The sequence below is a fragment of the Schistocerca piceifrons genome, chromosome 2 (assembly GCF_021461385.2).
Source record: "Schistocerca piceifrons isolate TAMUIC-IGC-003096 chromosome 2, iqSchPice1.1, whole genome shotgun sequence".
Classification (NCBI taxonomy): domain Eukaryota; kingdom Metazoa; phylum Arthropoda; class Insecta; order Orthoptera; family Acrididae; genus Schistocerca; species Schistocerca piceifrons.
Window position 1 is genome coordinate 527,342,704 of NC_060139.1, and position 19,793 is coordinate 527,362,496.

A 19,793-nucleotide genomic window follows, 5' to 3' on the forward strand; every position below is an offset into this window, starting at 1 on the left:
ACGCCTAGGAACTTGAACTGTTCCATCTCGCTTATAATATGCCCATTCTGTCTGATCAAAATATCGGTTCTTGTTGAATTGTGAGTTAGAAACTGTAAAAACTGAGTCTTACTGTGATTTAGCATCAAATTATTTTCCACAAGCCACGAACTTATTTCATGAACTACATTATTTGTCACTGTTTCAATATTACACACAAGATTCTTCACTATCAAGCTGGTGTCATCAGCAAACAGAAATATTTTTGAATCACCTGTAATACTAGGAGGAATATCATTTATATAAATAAGAAACAGCAGTGGCCCCAGCACCGACCCCTGAGGAACGCCCCACTTAACAGTGCCCCATTGGGACTGAACATCACTACCACTCTCAGTATTGCGGAGAATTACCTTCTGCTTTCTATTCTTAAAGTAAGAGGCGAACCAATTGTAAGCTACTCCCCTTACTCCATAATGGTCCAACTTCTGCAGTAATATTTTGTGGTCAACACAGTCAAAAGCCTTCGTTAAATCAAAGAAAACACCTGGCGTTCGCAATCTTTTATTTAATCCGTCCAAAACCTCACAGAGAAAAGAGAATACAGCATTTTCAGTTGTTAAACCATTTCTCAAACCAAACTGAACATTTGACAGCAAATTATGTGAATTCAAATGCTCCAGTAACCTTGTATATACAACCTTCTCGATAATTTTAGCAAACACCGGTGGCATAGAAATAGGTCTATAATTGTCAATATTATCCCTGTCTCCCTTTGTATAAAGTGGCTTTACTACTGAGTACTTTAACTGGTCAGGAAACCGACCACTCCTAAAGGAAAAGTTACAGATATGGCTAAGTACTGGGCTAACATACATAGAACAATACTTCAGTATTCTGCTAGATACCCCGTCATATCCATGAGAGTTCTTGGTCTTTAGTGATTTAATTACTAAATCAATCTCCCTCTTGTCAGTATCATGGAGGAGCATTTCAGGTAACAGTCTCGGAAAACTTCTTTCTAAGAGTGCTATATGATTCCCTGTTGGGACTATGTTTCTATTTAGTTCACCTGCTATATTCAGAAAGTGATTATTAAATACTGTACATATATGCGACTTATCAGTAACTCGGACATTCCTTCTACACACTGATTCTATATCCTCGACCTGTCTCTGCAGACCAGCCACTTCCTTTACGACTGACCATATGGTTTTAATTTTATCCTGAGACTTAGCTATTCTATCTGCATACCACATACTTTTTACCTTCCTAATAACATTTTTAAGCACCTTACAATACTATTTGTAATGGGCTGCTGCACTTAGATTCTGACTGTTTCTAACGTTTTGATATAATTGCTACTTTGTTCTACAAGATATTCTTATCCCTCTAGTCAGCCACACAGGCTGCCTGTTTGTGCTAGTACCCTGTTTTGAACGTTCTAACGGAAAGCAACTTTCAAAGAGCACGAGAAAAGTCTTGAGAAAAGAATTATATTTATCGTCTACTGTATCAGCGCTATAAACATCTTGCCACTCTTCTTCCTTGATAAGGTTTACAAAGGTCTCTACAGCAACTGGATCATCTTTCCTAAACAGCTGATGACTATATTTAACACGTGTTACAGCACAAAAATCTTTTAAAGTTAAAATTTGTGCATCATGATCTGAAAGCCCATTCACCTTTTTGCTAACAGAATGCCCTTCTAGTAATGAGGAATGAACAAAAATGTTGTCTATGGTTGTTCTACTGTTCCTGTGCACTCTCGTAGGAAAGAATACGGTTTGCATAAGATTATATGAATTAAGGAGGCCTACCAGCATCCTTTTCCTTGCACAATCACTTATACAATTAATATTGAAGTCACCACAAATAACTAACTTTTTGTATTTCCTATAAAGTGAAGCAAGAACCTCCTCTAGCTTTAGCAAAAATGTTGTGAAATCAGAGTCTGGGGATCTATAAATAACAACAGTTAGAAGTTTAGCTCCATTAAATTTAACCACATCTGCACAACATTCAAACACCCTTTCAGTGCAGTACTTTGAAACATCAATTGACTCAAATGGGATGCCGTTTTTCACATACATGGCTACTCCCCACACCGCAAAGAGCTCCTCGAGAAGCTGCCAGCCAACATGTATCCTGGTAAAGGAAGCCTCTGAATTATCTCCTTATTTAAGAAGTGTTCAGATATACCAACAATTTCAGAGTCAACATCTATAAGCAATTCACTAACTTTATCTCTAATACCTTGTATATTTTGATGAAATATACTAATTCCCTCATTACTCGGATACCTAAGCTTTGTCAAAAGTGGTTCCTTTGTTAGAGAGACTTCCCTTAAGCAGGCATACCTATCAGCTGACTTCAATCTAAAAAAGGTGCAGCTCTAACACCCACTACTGCAGGAATTTTCCCATGAGTGATCCCACCAACCCCACCTATGCTGTCACCTATAAGCTTTGCTAACCTCCCCTTCCCATACCTGTTGAGGTGCAGGCCATGTCTAGTGAAACCCGTCCTGCTGATAGACCCCACCGACACCATTGAAATGTGACCCATGCTTTCTGTCATCAGCGCACCCCCAAGTCTCATGCTATTACGCCTGACGGTTGTATTAAGATGAGGCCGATCGTGACGCTGAAACAGTTCCACGAAATGCACAATCGTGTTGCCAGTCTGAGTGGCTATTTTTTCCAGGTCACCATCTATGTCATACTCCCCATCCCTATCAATACTATTACCAGCCCCACCCACTATCACTACCTGATCCTCTTTAGTAAAATCCCTACATAACCCCTCTATGTTAACAGTCACCTGAGCCAATCCTGCATTAGGCTTCACAATGCTGGTGGCCTGGTACTCACTCCCCAGCACTTCCTGCAACTGCTGGCCTACACCTCTGCCATGAGAACTACCTAACAGCAGAACCTTCTTCTTCGACTTTGCAACTGTTCTAGCCACCGTAACTACTGAGATCTGCTGCATACTTCCTACATCTACAGCTACTAGAGATTCCTCTCCACTAGACTCTGACAGTTGGTCATATCTATTGTAAACACCAATAGTAAAACTATCTGAAAATCTTCGTCTCCTAGCAGATCTCTTGCCAACAGCCAGCTCCCATTCCCCAACCCCCTTCTCCTTCCTCATCCTATCTAGCTCCTCCTGTGCGTTTTTCAACTGCACCTGAAGGGCACAGATCTTACGCTCCTGCTCCTCTATTAACTTACTCTTGCTACATAACCTGCAGTTCCAGGAGAGGATCTCACCAGAATGCCCACTGGCTTCCCCACTGCATTCCCCCCAGTGAAAATACTTCGAACAAGTCTCACACCGCAATCCACTACTCACGAACCTACGGCAAAGCCCACACTTCTCACTCATGGTAAAATTTTACTTTTTCTAAGTTCCGCTACTACAATAAGAAGATGTTTAAAAACCTGACTACAATAATCACAAACTTACTCTACAAGGGAAGTAACTACTATTATTAACAGTATTAATAAACAACAAATGTGAATGTAACAAAAGACTAATAGAGAAAGAGAATCAAACGTCTAATGACACACTAAGGAAGCTGAAAACAGTTCCCAAAAGGTTCTTCTGAAATTATTTCACCAGAAAACACAAAAAACACCGGTTGAAGACTACTAAAGTTCCTAAATAAACCACTATACACAAACAATTAATTAGTATGAAACTTCCTGGCAGATTAAAACTGTGTGCCCGACCGAGACTCGAACTCGGGACCTTTGCCTTTTGCGGGCAAGTGCTCTACTAACTGAGCTACCGAAGCACGACTCATGCCCTGTAATCACAGCTGTACTTCTGCCAGTATCTCGTCTCCTACCTTCCAAACTTTACAGAAGTTCTTCTGCGAACCTTGCAGAACTAGCACTCCTGAAAGAAAGGATACTGTGGAGACATGGCTTAGCCACAGCCTGGAGGATGTTTCCAGAATTGGTAGAGCACTTGCCCGCGAAACGCAAAGGTCCCGAGTTCGAGTCTCGGTCGGGCACACAGTTTAAATCCGCCAGGAAGTTTCATATCAGCGCACACTCCGCTGCAGAGTGAAAATCTCATTCTGGAATTAATTAGTACTTAGCTTTCGTTGCGCCGCTACAGCTGCAACTGGTCAGCGCGGAATCTAAACACAGGTAAGAGGCTACGTTGCTCGATACGAAACACTCAGATATATCAGGTCACAACACAAGAAAGGCAGAGGTGAATGAAGAAACCACTAATAAGTCACTTATATAGTAAATATTATCACAAAAACCGTTAAAACAGGTATCTAAAAATATATAAAAAACTTAGAGAGCGATCTCACACGCAGTCACTCGCTTATGACGTCACACCAAAGATATTCGGTGGAACAATGATCTACGTCAGAAACATTCATAAGTCAGTGTCTGTAAATCGAAAAATCACTTCAATCAATGAAATTAACGGTTACTGTGCAAAATGATACCGCACTTGATAAGAAATAATATATTACTGATAAAGAGGCGTGCTAAAAGGTATGCTTCTGTACTTTGTATTGTGTTCAAAATACCAGTTGCTTTATTACATGCCATGCATATTACTTGGTCGACTTTTACGTTTCTCTGACGCAAGTTGCGCTCCTCTGCTGGTGTAGGTCCCCTAAACGCAGCGTGTAGAATGGTTGTGTGCAACATTGCTATGTCGGCGATTGAGAAGCAGAGTTCTGTAATCCTTCATAAAGCTGAAAACACAAATTGATAGAGTTCTTCCAAACATGGAGCACGCTTTCTTTTAGCATGAGGATATCTGTAACAGACGAACACCTTGGGCTCAATTCATCGTTCATCCTCCATACAATCCCGGGTTGGCTCCATCCGATTTTAGTTTGGTTCCAGAGCTTGAAGAACCCTTTTAGTGATTTCACATTGACAGTGACGAAGCAGTGCAGGCAGAGGTAACGTTGTGGCTCTTTTAACAAAGTCAGGCATTCTACAATGGCGGTATCAAGAAACTGGTCACTCGTTCGGAGAAATTTGTTCGTCGCTATGGTGATAATGATGAGATATAAGTATGTAGACTGGAGAATGAAGAAGAAAATTGATAATAAACTTTATTCTATTTAAAAAGCTTTTAGATTTTTCACGTGTATAATTCGTAGGCATTAGTTTTTAGCACGCCTTGGTTTTTATGTTTCAGTCTAGAAGAGCCAGAGACTGAGACGGTACACGATCACTTTGTTTACAGCGATAATGCAAACTTCTTTCATGGCGTTGTATTTCACAGATTTCTCTGCGTAATAGCTTGAAATAAAACTGTTTTGCTTACCACCTTGGTCCTCCATATAGAACATCCAGAGAAGATACCATGTATTCTGTGCTGCAAGTATTTCACGCTTTATCCAGGAAAGACAAGACCAAGCCACTGTGTCAGTCTTAAGTCTCTGCTGTGTCCACCAGTGACATCGTTCAAATCAACGTGTTAGGGCGGGAATTGGGTATTGGGATGGTACGAGGTTAGCATGAATGGATGAATTGCGTTTTGTATGATTAATATAGAGTCAAAATTTGCGAATAATAATGTGAAGCTGCAGATAAGGAAATGTATTCAAAGACTGAATTATAACAGCTGACGGCTTGAAAATACAGTTTTATTGCGTCAGTATAAAACTATTACAAGGCCAACAGAAAGATAAAAAACAGGGAAGACCATGTTTTTAAACACAAGTTTTTGCCGTCAGTTTCTCGCCTAAATGTAATGCTGGTGTGACTTATTGCATGTCGTGAAGCAATCTGGTGTGATTTACTGCATGTCGTGAAGCAATCAGAAACTATGATGAAAGAGGATTAGTCGATTCCTCCAGTTCTTGTTGCTAGAAAAAGTGGTAAGTTCTGTCGCAATTGAGATTTCTTGCTTTCTCTGAATATTGTAGATTCTTCAGTGAGCAGGCCAGCCATCTGGTCGTCAGTCACTCGCAGACGAGTCAGTCTCTTCAAGATGACCCAGCAGGCTTCCAATACTCCTAGTTCTTGGGACAATCTGACAGGGTTGGTTTGCATAGACTCTTTGGTTTCACCACGTAAACTACAACAAACAGAAGGAAATATGTTTTATTAAAGTTAGAAACTATTAATAGAATTAAATACTATTTGATATTTACTACTGATAACAATGTGATAGGTTATCACTTTTTTTACATGGCACGAATTTCATTTTCAGCACTGTGGAAAGATTATGTTACGGTCGCATAACAGTGAGAATGTGAGAGAACTGTGGTAATAGATGCCCTAGAGAGAGTGTCGTTTCCACATGTACCAGTGATAGTTCGTGGGGATGTTGTATTGATTTAGCACCTCCTCGGAACAGTAACTACCTTCTTTTGTTCATGCGTTTTAAATAGATAGCCCTATGTAAGCGGCTTCCTATTCATACTGGCATTATAGTAGACGGCTCTTTGGCACATGGACCACGCTAGTAAATATCAAGCTTGGTGCATTTAGAGAGAGTTAGGATGTCAATCGAACGAAACTCTTCAAGGAGGGTAAGGCTGCCCACGTGCCCGGGAGTCAATACGCCAGAAATCTATACTGTGATATGATGAATCTTCACCATCTCAGGGCCTCAGTTTCCCATACAGTAGCCGGCTGTGGTGGCCGAGCGGTTCTAGGCGCTACAGTCTGGAACCGCGTGACCGCTACGGTCGCAGGTTCGAATCCTGCCTCGGGCATGGATATGGGTGATGTCCTTAGGTTAGTTAGGTTTAAGTAGTTCTAAGTTGTAGAGGACTGATGACCTCGGACGGTAAGTCCCATAGTGCTCAGAGCCATTTTCCCATACAGGAAACGGATTTGAAGAACCCATAATTTGGGAGTTGGGCAGTGGTGAGCGCCGCCCGTCCCCTATAGCAGTAACTCCTTGCCCCACGTGAACGATCTGATGTGGTCTTAAACCGCCCTGGATTGATCCAACGTGAAGCAGTGCGAAGCGGTTACTCTGTTCTACGCGCTCAGTGCAGACACGATATTCTCCCGTCCGCACACTCGCCCACCCAGTCCAGTACATTCACTGTGGTCGAACGAAAAAAATTTGATGAGAAAGTTATTACAATTTCCGAAAAAAATTAATTACTGAATGCATATGTACTTAAAGAGCATATATTATATTTGACATATGAAATACAGAGGTTTATGTGTGTGTGTGTGTGTGTGTGTGTGTGTGTGTGTGTTTGTGTGTGTGTGTGTGTGTGTGTGTGTGAGTGTGTGTATGTGTGCGTGCACGTCTTGACTTTAATACTCCTGATCGTTTTCTACCTTACGTAACCTGCAAATGATGGACACAGTTTTACATTTCAAATATTCGGTGGAGTTTTTGGGCCCTGTATTTGATTCAAAGTAATCTTGCGGGCCAAACATGGGCCTCTGTGACTGCAATAGTTCATATCCCATGTATTTCTGTGCTGCAAGTCTAAACTCGATTGCTTCCCTCGGTGGCTCAGCCAGTAATGACAGGGTACAGGTGTGACAATCTCGGCGTTACCTAGCTGGGTGCTCACCAGCGTCGCGAGTCATCAGTTGCCGTAACTTCTGAGCGTGCCTCAACGACTACAGTTGTGATGAAGTAGGCACGTCGTATGTCACACAAGGCAGAGATCTCACCTTAACTGCACGGCTTGCGAGATGGGTCCTAACCATATATTTAAACAAAGTAAGAAAAGCAGTCTACAGGCGTGGTACGTTCCCATGAGTCAGATGAAAGCTGAGGCGAGACAGTCGACCTCTAGAAAACTTGTCATACGCGAGATCTTCAGCAGAAAATCGGTATTTTGTCCTGATGGGCTGTATTGATCCATCGGTACTTGAGAAAATAACTTTGTTTTCCGTTTCTCAAGCTAGCAATTCGCAAAGTGGGTTGTTTGAGCAGAAGAGATAAAAATATCCAAATAAGAAAGGTGATGTAGATAGTGCTCCCAGTCGAGTATCTGGGAGAATATAACATAAAACATCAATAATACAGAAAATTTTTACAGTATTAGAAGGCTGGTTTGCTAATTTGTGAGTGTTATGTGTACTTAAAGGTTTCAACAGTTTGGATGGTACACGTAAATCTGTTAATCGACAAAGAAAAATACTCTTCTCGTCGACACTAAAATAGTTCACCAAGTGCCAAACCCGACAAAAAGTACAGAACTTCGAGAACATCCACTACAGGTGGATCTGTACTTAAAAAAATTGTTCATTCAATTACAAATGTGGTGGCATAGCGAGACACATTGAACATAGGCACAGAGAAATTGCAGAAAGAATGACTATATTGCGAATGTACGCAATGTAAAGACTTCAGTTCACAGAGGAAACAGTCACGTATGCGTTAACTTGGGGCACATAATTCGGGCATAGACTTGTGAAGCTGCAGAGAGGAAGAAGCTGAGTTTTAAGTTGAATAAGGAAAGGAATACAGACATCCATTCATATTCATGAATGAGAAATACGGGGAGTTTTCACCTTCTCGCATTGCCCTTCCTGAACAGAAGTTATTTTCTCTGTAGCTTCGGACACGTGCCATTGGATCATATTCTTCAAATATAGGCTGTACCCAGAGGAAGTTTTTGATATCGCCATTAACAGCATAATGTCCACAATTATAATTTCAGGATTGCACCCATGGTCTAGGTGTAGCGTCTTTCATTAATAGTCCAACATTGGTCATTCCGTGTTAGAATCGTCCTCACTGCTTAAATTTAGAATAGCAATAGCGGCCGAAAACTTCCGGCGTAAAGTCACCCTCACCCTGCCAACGGCTTTGTCAAAGAGAGCGGAAGTGCCAACAGAGCTTCAGATCTCTCTATTTCCCCTGGAGTGGCAAACTGCCCCTACAAGGCGGAACACTCAGCAACGTTAAGTGGCATGATCATGCAGAAGACAATGGTAACCACTGCATTAAGAGCAGATAATGCGTATCTGCAAGACATGTGGCCTATAACTGAGAAAGTGCCCTCATAACCTCGCCATTGGGAAAAGATTCCTAACAAGTACCGCGCTCAGATCTCTGGGAGGGGACTCCGAAACGAGAGGAGACCTTGACAAGTGATTGAAAAACCAAAGAAAGAATAACGCTCAACGAATCTGGACGTGGAATGGCAGAAGATTCAACGTGGTAGGGAAGCTAGAAAATCTGAAAACGGAAATGCTAAGGCGCGTTAATGAACAGTGGGCGTCACGGATGTGAAATTGGAAGAGTACATACGCTTTCTGGTCAGATGAGTGTACAGTAATATGAAAAGATGCAGAAAATTGTATTACTGGATTAGAATTTATTATGAATGGGATGGTAGGACAATGAGTGAGTTACTGCGAACATTTCACTGATAGGGTTGCTCTCATCAGATTCGACAGCAAACCAACGCTGACAACAATAGTTTCGATATGAATGCTTCGTCGCAAGCAGATGAAGAGGTAGAGAAAGTATATTAGGTTTCAATTGGTAATTCAGTATGTAAAGGTATATGAAAATCTTGAAGTCATGGGGGATTGGAAAGTGGTTGTGCAGGAAGGCGTACAGGATAGGTTTACGGTTAAAAATGAGCTTGGTAGTAGGAACGAGACCGGAGAAAGATTAATATGTTCTGCAATAGGTTTAATAACGTAAAGACTGTACAAGAATCACACATGGAGGAGTTAAACTTTGAGAAGGCTGCGAGATACATGAAAATTTCAGTTAAATTAGGTCATGATGAGGCAGATATTTCGAATTCAAATATTGGATTGTAAAGCGTAGTAATGACGATGAGTTGGCTAAATTTGAAGAGACAGGTCAGGAAGAATCAGTGCACAAGTAAGTGACATACAGAAGTAGTAAGGAGTGAAGGGACTCCTCTGAAGTTGTTTGAGGCTATAGATACAACCATAATGAATAACTCAGTAAGTAGTTCAGCTGAAGAGTAATGGACATCTCTGAAAGGGGCAGTCGCAAAATTTGAAGAGAGAAACGTAGGTAAAAGGAAAATAACTGCGAAGAAACAGTGGATAACAAAAGAAATACTTCCGCTGATCGACGAAAGAAAGAATTAAAAATCCGTTCAGTGAAATTGAGAAATGCAAGTCACTTAGGAATGAGCCAAATAGAGTATGAAGGCAAGCTTAGGCAAAATGCCTCCACGAAAAAGATGAAGAGATCAAAAAAAGTAAAGTTTGCCGGAACGATTGACTCAACTTTGACGAAAGGATTGACTCAACCTATAGAAAAGTAAAAACAACTTTCAGTGAAATAAAAGAAGCGCTGCAACAATACGAGTGCAACAGGAATTCTACTGTTAAATGAAGAGGAGACAGAGGATAGATGGAACGAGTACGCAGAGGGCATCTATGAGCAGGGCGACTCACCTGATGACAGAACAGGAAAAGGAACAGAAGTCGATAGGGAAGGCTTAGGGGATAGAATATTAGAAATTATAATGGCCTTGGAAGACGTAAATCAGATGGGGCAGAAGGGATAGATAAAATTATATCAGAATCTAGTTGATGTGTACGAGTATTATAAGGAGACTGGTGATATACCATCAGACTTTCCGAAAAAAAAAAAACTTCCGAACAGTTCCCAAGATTGTTAGAGTCGACAAGTGCTGCAATTGTCATACAATCAGCATATAAGCTCATGCACTCAAGTAGCTGACAGGAATAATATACAGAAGAGTGTAAAAGTAGACTGAAGATATGTTAGATTACGGTCAGTGTGCATAGGAAAGGTAAATATGACAGTTCTGAGATTGTGGTTGACAACAGAGGCAAGCTCGAAGAAAAATTAAGACATGTTCGTAGGATTTGTCAACGTGGTAAAAGCGTTCGACATGTTAAACGCTGTAAGATGCTTCAAATCCTGAGAAAGAAGGGGTAAGCTGCAACGAAATATGGTAAAATACAAGTACAAGAACAGTAAGAATGGAAGACGAGGAACAAAACTCTGTGATTGAAGAGGATGTAAGAGGAAGGGGTAATCTTTCACCCCCATCTGTTCAAGATGCAAAACGGAAATAAGAGGAAGGCTCATGTGTGGGATTAAAATTTATGGTGACAGGAAAAAAAAAATAAGATTACCTGACGACATTGCTGTCCTCATTTAAAATGATGAAGAATTACGGGAACTGTTGAATGGAACCAACGGTCTAATGAATGCAGAATATGGATTGACAGTAAGTCGCAAAAAGGCGAAAGTAAAAAGAAGTAGCAGAAAAGAGAACAGTCGGAAACTTAACTGGCTATCACGATCGAGATGGCGTGAAGGAATTTTGCTAATCAGTCAGCAAAAAACACATGACGGACTAGAGAATGAGGACATAAGAAGGAGACTAGCGCTGATAAAAGGGTATTCTTGGCCAAAACTCTGCCAGTTTCAGGTGTTAGTTTAGGGATGAAATTTCTGAGAAAGTACGTTTGGAGCATAGCATTCTGTAGCAATGAGAGCTGGACTGTGAGAAAACCGGAACAGAAGGGAATATAAGCATTTATGATGTGGTGCTACTGAAGAATGTTGAAAATTAGGTGGTCTGATAAAGTAAGACATGAGGGGGTTCTCCCCAGAATATGCGAATAAAGGAATGTATGGGAAACACTGAAAAGAAAAACAACGGTATGATAGAACATCTGCTAAGACATCAGAGAATGACTCTTGTTACCGGAGAGAGCTGTAGAAGGTAAAAAATGTAGGTGTGGACAAAGTTTGGGATACGTTCAGCAAATAACTGAGGACATAGGTTGAAAGTGCTACTCTGTGATGAAAAGTTGGACAAAGGAGAGAAAATGGTGGTGGACCACAACGAACCAGTCAGAAGACTGATGAGTCAAAAGAAATCCAGTTTAGTGCTCCCTGTTCGTGGCTTATTTCTCAATTTTCTGTTCGTCATGAAGTCTCAGCTCGACACTATGTCTAAATGTTTGTAGAGAAACAATTTTATAGACTATAATTCTTCATATTGTTTTTTTAACTAAACTGAAACATTTTTACTCTAGATTACTGTAGCAAATCAGTTACATTACTGAGCCAGCTTTTTGGTGATAAATGGAGATCTCTGGAACATGTTAGGGAAGTGAAAGCAAGGTGCCAGGAAGCACATAAAATCATAAAGTGCCTTAGTGCCTACAGTTCTCAAGTCCTGCAGCTTTACATTGAATTTCTTCGGTTCTGTCTTGGATACGAATGCCCTGTATATGGACTAGCAAGGCAGACATACATAAAGTTAGACGTTGTCCACAATGAGATATGAGACCGTCATTATGTATCTAAAGAACCAGCTTGATTTCTAACATACGCGACAAGGCTGAGGAACCATGCTCTCCACAAGCCTGCATTTTCTCATAGCGAGACATGCCGTGTAGATAACGGAAACATTACCATTGGATAAAGGAGTTAATTCACATTTTGATCGTCTGTGCAGAAACTGGCAGCGCACAAAAGTATTCGCGGTGCCTGAGTAAGAGGAGGCGTGTTCATTCGGCTCTTTTAAATACACAGCTTTATTTGCCTTCTTATAGTGTAGTCTACAGCGTTCACAGTACACCTCTTCTGGGAGTGGCATACTGACTAACAACCTCCAATTTGAGCCCTTTAAATATACCATCATCGTATTCCTCATCATGTCGGGTTGTGAACCGACCGGCACTCTGTCCGGACGTATATCAGCTGTATTTTACAATCGGATGGCATATACTAATCGAAATGTTCGGTGCCTGTGTTAGCCTGTTGATCAGTTACAGACTCTGAGAAGTATGTAAACAATGCTTCCGTAACCTCAATATTGTTTAATGGTGAGCCCTCTCATCTTCATCTGCTCTAGAAGATTCCGATTTTACTAGAGTTTTAGGAATTATTCTCTGTATCTTGTGCCACTATTGCTCCGTACGATCCCTGTCGAAGTTAACTGACTGTTGTGATCTGAGGTGACCTGCTGTTTATTAGTCGACAGCAATATTATTGTTCCTGGGAGAGAAGGCGCTTCGGTCTGCTAATCGTGAGATTTTATCGTAATATTTCACGAGGACACTATGAACCACTTGACAGTATACGCACAGCTGTGCTGAAATGCGTTTTCCTTAGCCATCCCTTTACTTGTTTACTGTAAGGTCACCGCCTCTTTCCGGTGGCGGCCACGGAAAGCCAAGTGCAATAATATCGTGGTTGTGTTGTAACAAATTCACTACATATGTAAACTTCTTCGCTTGATTTGTATACATGTCCTTCCTCATATTCATTACACTACGAGCACATCAGGAACGGTAAGACAATGGTACAGCTCAATATGTGCTCATATCTGTTTGTCTACATCTGCCACTTGTTAGTTCAATAATATCTGTTCTACGAAGCTTTTACACAAATGATCACTAAGCAAGATTGTTGGTATTCTTATGACTGCTTAGGTCTCTAAATACTCGACACAACTTCGAAGGACACGTACACACGAATTAATTTTTCATTTTAAGTTATTTCTACAGGCGAGTCTATAAGCCATTAGAAGGATATACCTGCGCTTTTTGGCTTACGCATAACCTTTACTTTCGTGCTAATCAACGCATTACAGACACAATTTCTGACTCGATGGAAATCTCAACTAGTACTACGACTACGCTATTTTCCACTCCTTCTACCTCGATATTCTGGTGTGACATAATTAACTTGCTTTTACCAAGTTCTGCTTTCACGCTTCACTGGCTCCCAAATACTATGTGTGGCCTGCTGCTCTTTATAAATGCCTCAAATACGGGGTAATTTTTTACAATGCTTGTGCGGATGATTACAAAAATGGCGTATCATCGCCTGTCTTAGGCACACAGGTTGGTGGCTAAATTTTGAACTTTTCCAATCTTGTATCCTATTTCTATTTTTTTTCATGAACGTATAACGAGTATTGATGATGTACACTAGTTCCTCTGTTGACCTTCAACAAAGTACAACGAAAAGTGTGCCTTGCCTATCATTTTACAATGCTTTACTGTATCTAGATCTAGGTAGAAAGCTAGCAACATATTTACTTCAAAATAAACCACGCGGTACTCGTGCTAACATGCGTCGCCCATTAAAATATCTCTTTGCTAAATGTTGAGACTATAGCCTATGGAGAACTTCATGTCGCGTTACACAACATAATCCAAACAAAAGTACTCAGTTTCTAAACCGCAGAAAGTTAAAAAATTCAGAAGATTTAAGAGTACAACATGTAAATGGAAAAAGAGAATTAGATATATGCAGGAAATTGCTTGAAATAGTTTTGGTGAAGATTTCGATGAGTTTGCAGTTTCGTAAAGTGCAGAATCTTGCATTGTTCACGGGGAGGTAACAATATACTGCTTCCCTAGATGGTTTGATGTAACTCATATTCTCACATTCACTTTGGAACAATTCATGAAATATTATACTAAACAGTCCGTGGTAATCTTGTCAATCATGTATAGAAAATCTTGTTGTTTAAAGTAACGTACCCTTCGGTAGCAGGTTGTAGCAAGAATACAGCTTCAGTGAATTAGCATACAAGTAGAACTTGTTGTCTGCCTGGACACAAATGGTATCCTCGTCTTCTTCCGCGTACGACGGCGCCGACAGTCTCACCCCAGCCGAGAAGGTGGCGGACGGCTCTTCCGCACCCTGGATGGTGGCATTGGTCGACTCTTCTGGTTGTCCGTGCACCACCGCAACTGCGACCAGTGCTGTAGAAAATGATGAACAGTATTACAGCTCGTAACTTTGTCCACTGCCTGTTAGTGTAACTTCACCATCTAGCGCTCTGATACTACTGCCTGGTACTGCGACTCTGGCAGGTGCTAGCCTTAAAATACCGAGATGCAATGCAACTCTGGTGACTCATGCCACTACTCAGCCACTTGCTAATGTATTGTCTCTGGATGTAAATGGTTCTCTATTGTCTCGTAGTCTCTAAGTTGTACATGATATCCAATGTATCTGATATCGGGGAAGCTATAGTAGGAGAATACCTCATATTTGTGACATTTATGTAGAATGTTTTTAGACGTACTGTACCAAAACAGGAGAATGTTTTCGGTACCTAAATGCAGATATAACTCAAGATATCGCTCTTAATGGAACAAAATCGATAATTGGAAAGATAATTTCAAAGGTACGACGTGGAAATGTCACATGGCCACTACAGTTCAGAATATACACGGTGTAAAAGAAAAAGTATTGCATATTTTGAGAGGTTGTAGTTCGGATAAAACTATGAGAGAAGTCCAGTTCAAATAGAATCTAAAACGCTTACCTTAAGAGCTTTGAGCAGTTGTTGAAACTGTAAACCGTATTCACAGTTCTGGATAAGTGCACTTACATTACTTCTAACAGATTCAGTACGTGTTGTGAACAGCTAATGAAAACCATTTACGTTGTAGTTTTTTTCTGCAATTTCCAGCATAATGGAAGCCTGTTATTATAGACGGTGAACAGCAAACACCATTTCGAGCACGTCCTTTAGCGACGACTCACAAAAGCAGGTCGTATGTAATACCCGATGTCCCATGTATTTTTCAGCTACCGCCTAAGTTTATAATCATTTCTTGTATCTGTATGTATTTATGAATTTTGTCATTAATTAGATTTTATCAAAAGGTAATATATGCTGAGTGAATAAATAAGGAATAAAAAAATATTAATTGCATTAAATACGCTGGCAGTGTCAAGGGAATTAAGTTGAACTATTACAAAGAATATATTTCATGGAAAGATAACGACGTTGGCGCGAGAGCATGCAGTCCTAGAACTAAGGGCAGAGATGAGTTGCGAAGCATCTCTTGTGTGGTACAGACGTGTGTGTTGGCTCGCAAATGCCAAACGGAAATTGTTGTGGAATTGTGTTATAATACGTATGTGGCAAGGCGAAATATAAATAAGCCAGCACATATATGTACACAGAACACGATTACAAGAAAATGTTGGAATTACTGAAGACTGCTGTGTGCATATATTTTATTCAAGCTGCTCTCTCATCAAGAAGAGTCTACCGTCAGTAACGAATTTCGTAATAACCATTACATCGTACCAGAAGCAACTCATCGCAAAGTAAGATCTAGCAAGTATTTTGATTGCTCTGTGACAGGCATGCCAGTGTAATAGTAAATTTTTGGGACATATTCAATACAAACTTTACAGACTCAGGTCGTTAACCAGGAACAGCGTACTGCCCTCAAACCAAGGCTTCTGCTACGGTCGCAGGTTCGAATCCTGCCTCGGGCATGGATGTGTGTGATGTCCTTAGGTTAGTTAGGTTTAAGTAGTTCTAAGTTCTAGGGGACTAATGACCACAGATGTTAAGTCCCATAGTGCTCAGAGCCATTTGAATCATTTTGAACATAAGTCACATAAAATATTTTTTTAGTCAAGGCACAATATGAGGATTATATGCTGCTATACAACAACAAAATAATGTGGTCTCATTTTTCTACTTATTAGTTTAATGCATTCTGTGGATGATTCGAGATAGCAACCAGCTTAAGTAGACTTGATGTGTTTCACAGTAGTGTTAAGGTAGGCATCTCAAAGACCATGTGCAAAGGATTTTTTCTTGTTTTCGTGCTCAAATCATCTCTCAAAACAAGGACTACTTTCTTTTAACACACTGTATATAAGTGATGTAGTGGTAATGATGGTAGCTCCATGAGATTTTGCGCAGTGACGCTGTAGTCTGTAGCGATGCTGCAACGTCACAAGACTGTAGGGCATTTGAAATCTGCAGGGGATCGACAGTTGGTGGAGGTGTTGGAAGTTGACCTTGAAGTAACTGAGTATAATCCATTGCGCATTAAAACATGAAGATATCCCCTACTGTTCAATTACACTATTAGCGACTCATCACTGGAACCAGAACATACGTGGCAGTATCTTTCCGAAGCGGCCTGAAATGGAAATGACCCCAGAAAACCGGTTGCAGTGAAAGCGGTTGCCAGTCTCAGATCTTAGGAAACCTCTCACGGCAATAAAATTCTTCCACGAAAGAATTTCCTTAGCGATACTCACTCAACAGTTTCGCGAGTTGTGCTCGTCCGTCTGGCGTCGAAAGCAAAGACAAGAAAACAGAGAAGACATAAGGAAGAGCGGGGCGTTTAGTTAGTAAGTGCGAGAGCTTAAGAAGATACTGGAAAAACTTCAATGTGACAATTAGCAACTAAAACAAGATTACTACGATTATAACTAACTCTATGATATAACAGGATGGGTTTCGTTTCCCTCACTGCCTTCACGTTTACTCTTTTTAAGACTATATGGTATTTCGTCCATGAAGTGAATTCTTCTTTATGTGGAACGGACTTTCTCTAGAGTTATCGTTGGTGTAGACGAGTAACTGCTCAGTATACAGTCGTTCGTTAATTCCTGTATTCAAAGCTCAGTCATTCCATTGGTTTGGTATCCTTCATCTCTCCTTATCTTGTGTTATCCTTTTCGCCTAGCAATCCTGTAAAATGCGGGATAGTCTGTTTCACGTTATTTTTATCTTCACGTGGCAATACTGGTCCACCCGTCTATTGCTCGTTACAATTCCTAGTTAGCTAGTCATGTGTATATAAGTACTAAGCTGTGGCGCTTAATATTCGTAATCACTCGAGTCATACTCTCAGACGACTGAAATTGTTTATCTAGACAACACGAACACTTTCGTCGAGTATCTATGCGCTAACACTGATCGAGACCACAAGCAAATGGAAAAATCTTCCTAGAACCATCTCAATACTCAAAACTGTTTCCCATTTGTATTACGTCGTTACTTGCGGCAGTGAAAAATTTTCCGCCGACAATAGAAATAGATTTTCACACGAATTACTACCTCAGGACTTATATAAAGAAAAGGTAAAAAAGAAAGTTAATCGTGAACGAAAATTTATAAATTCTACCAATACTTACCAACAACAAACAACAGAGCAGCCTTCATTGTACTCGCAAAGAAATACTACTGCTCTCGGTCTTACATTTTCATTTATATATGTTTAAACACCCGATGACATCATTGAATGTTATCGTAACTTTCCTTTCTGTGATTGCAGCAACAAGTAGCAGATTGACTTTCCTTGTCCTTGTCAAGCTGCATTATCGTTCGCTGTGTCATATTTATTGCCAACGCTATTGCAACAACCTTGTTAAGAGGACGGGTTATCATACTGCACCGTTCACTTCCTTCTCATTCGATGTAGCATCACGGGGTAGGCGCGCGGTCTGGGTCACCTTGTCAGGGTCCGTGCGGCTCCCCCCGTCGGAGGTTCGAGTTCTTCCTCGCACAAGAGTGTGTATGTTGTCCATAGCGTAAGTTAGTTTAAGTAGTGTGTAGGCTTAGGGACCGGTGACCGCAGTAGGTCCTATAAGACCTTACCACAAATTTCCAAATTTTATTCGATCTCATTGTAAAAAGACGAGTGCACTTCACTTCCTTCTCATTCGGCGTCGTTGTAGTAGAGCCGAGAAAACAAAAGGCGGATATCCTGGTAAGTTAACTGCCACGGCTCACCAACACAGCTGAGTTGTCATGTCACACACATCTTAGGGGTAGCATTTGTTAAATTTGCCGAACAAAAGAGAAAGTGCGAGTAAAAATGTGAGTTCCTTGAAATAGCTTCTTTAAAATTAGAACAACAATATTTAGACGCAGGCTCGAAATAAAGATTATTTTTCTATCCAAAAAGCCTCTTATAAAGAAGTACGGCTCAAATCCTGATGCAAGGAGATCTAGTCATGCCATTGATAATTTCTACTACTCATTTTGCAATCCAAACAGCTTTTCGTTTTTAAGGGGAAAGCCTTTACTTAGAGGAAGGTATCATTTTGATTGTGACGGGAATGAAACAGACTCTTTATCGAATCTATGCGAAGCATGGAAGTCGCGACGACTACTTGCTTGGGCTAAGTCCAACTACACAATCAGACACGAAACTGCAAATACCTGCTGAAAAGCCGGAGAAAATGCTCGTGACGACTCTTCGGAGATCAGTTTCATGCATGTTTTACGTGTCCTATTCAATAGAGCGCTCCCAGATTTAATCTAGTGCGACATTCGGTTTAACGATATGTGTCAACAGGGGCAGTGAAACTCGAAGAATAGCGAGTGCCTGAGCAGCGACAGCATGGCCCTGTCATGAATGCTGGCCGCGGTGGTCACGCAATGAACGCTCGTAGGGAGACTATGTTCCTGACCATCGTGTTTGGCGTATGACTGGGGCATCGTACTATATGTGCGTCTGCAGCAGCAATTTGATAGTTTGTATCGCAGTGTTACAACGATCTATTACAAATCAATTACTTAAAGAATAGCTCCGAGATAGACGCCCTCTAACGTCGATTCCATTGAATCCAAAACACTGTCATTACCGAAATCAGAGGTGTGAAGCGAGAGGAAATTGAACGCAGGATGCTGGTCTTTTACGTTGTTTGATGAAAGCTGGTTGTGCCTAGCTGACGGTGAGTGACGTTGCCAACATGTATGCGTACTAAACACGCTGGGTCGATACTGTAAGTTATGGTCAGGGATGTGAGTTCGTATGCAAGCGGAAGCACTCTCACGATTAGCCCACGCATCCTGAATGGAAACTTGTACTTGATTTGTTGATTCGACCCGTTGTGCTGCCATTAATGAACAGAATTCCATTGTGTGATTTCCAACAGAATAACGCTTGCCTACATACCGCTTTTGCACCCTAGCATACTATACATACTGTCGCCTTGGCCTGGTCTATCAACAGATCTGTCTCCAATCGAGCAACGTCGGACGACAACTCCAGCTTCATCCACAGCCAGCATTAGCTGTCCCTGTGCTGACGGACCAAGTGGAACAGGCATTGAACTCCATC

The 19,793-nt window shown here is 40.9% G+C and overlaps 1 protein-coding gene across 1 annotated transcript; it reads right to left on the reverse strand.

The window, feature by feature from the left end:
• Nucleotides 1-5,606: 5,606 nt before the first annotated feature.
• LOC124777029 lies at nt 5,607-18,014 on the reverse strand. The gene is made up of 3 exons (XM_047252285.1): nt 17,860-18,014; nt 14,436-14,660; nt 5,607-6,054 (listed from the first exon to the last, which is right to left on the reverse strand). The coding sequence occupies exons 1-3, from the start codon at nt 17,885-17,887 to the stop codon at nt 5,993-5,995; spliced, it is 315 nt and encodes a 104-aa protein (XP_047108241.1). The 5' UTR covers nt 17,888-18,014; the 3' UTR covers nt 5,607-5,992.
• Between the last annotated feature and the right edge of the window lie 1,779 nt (nt 18,015-19,793).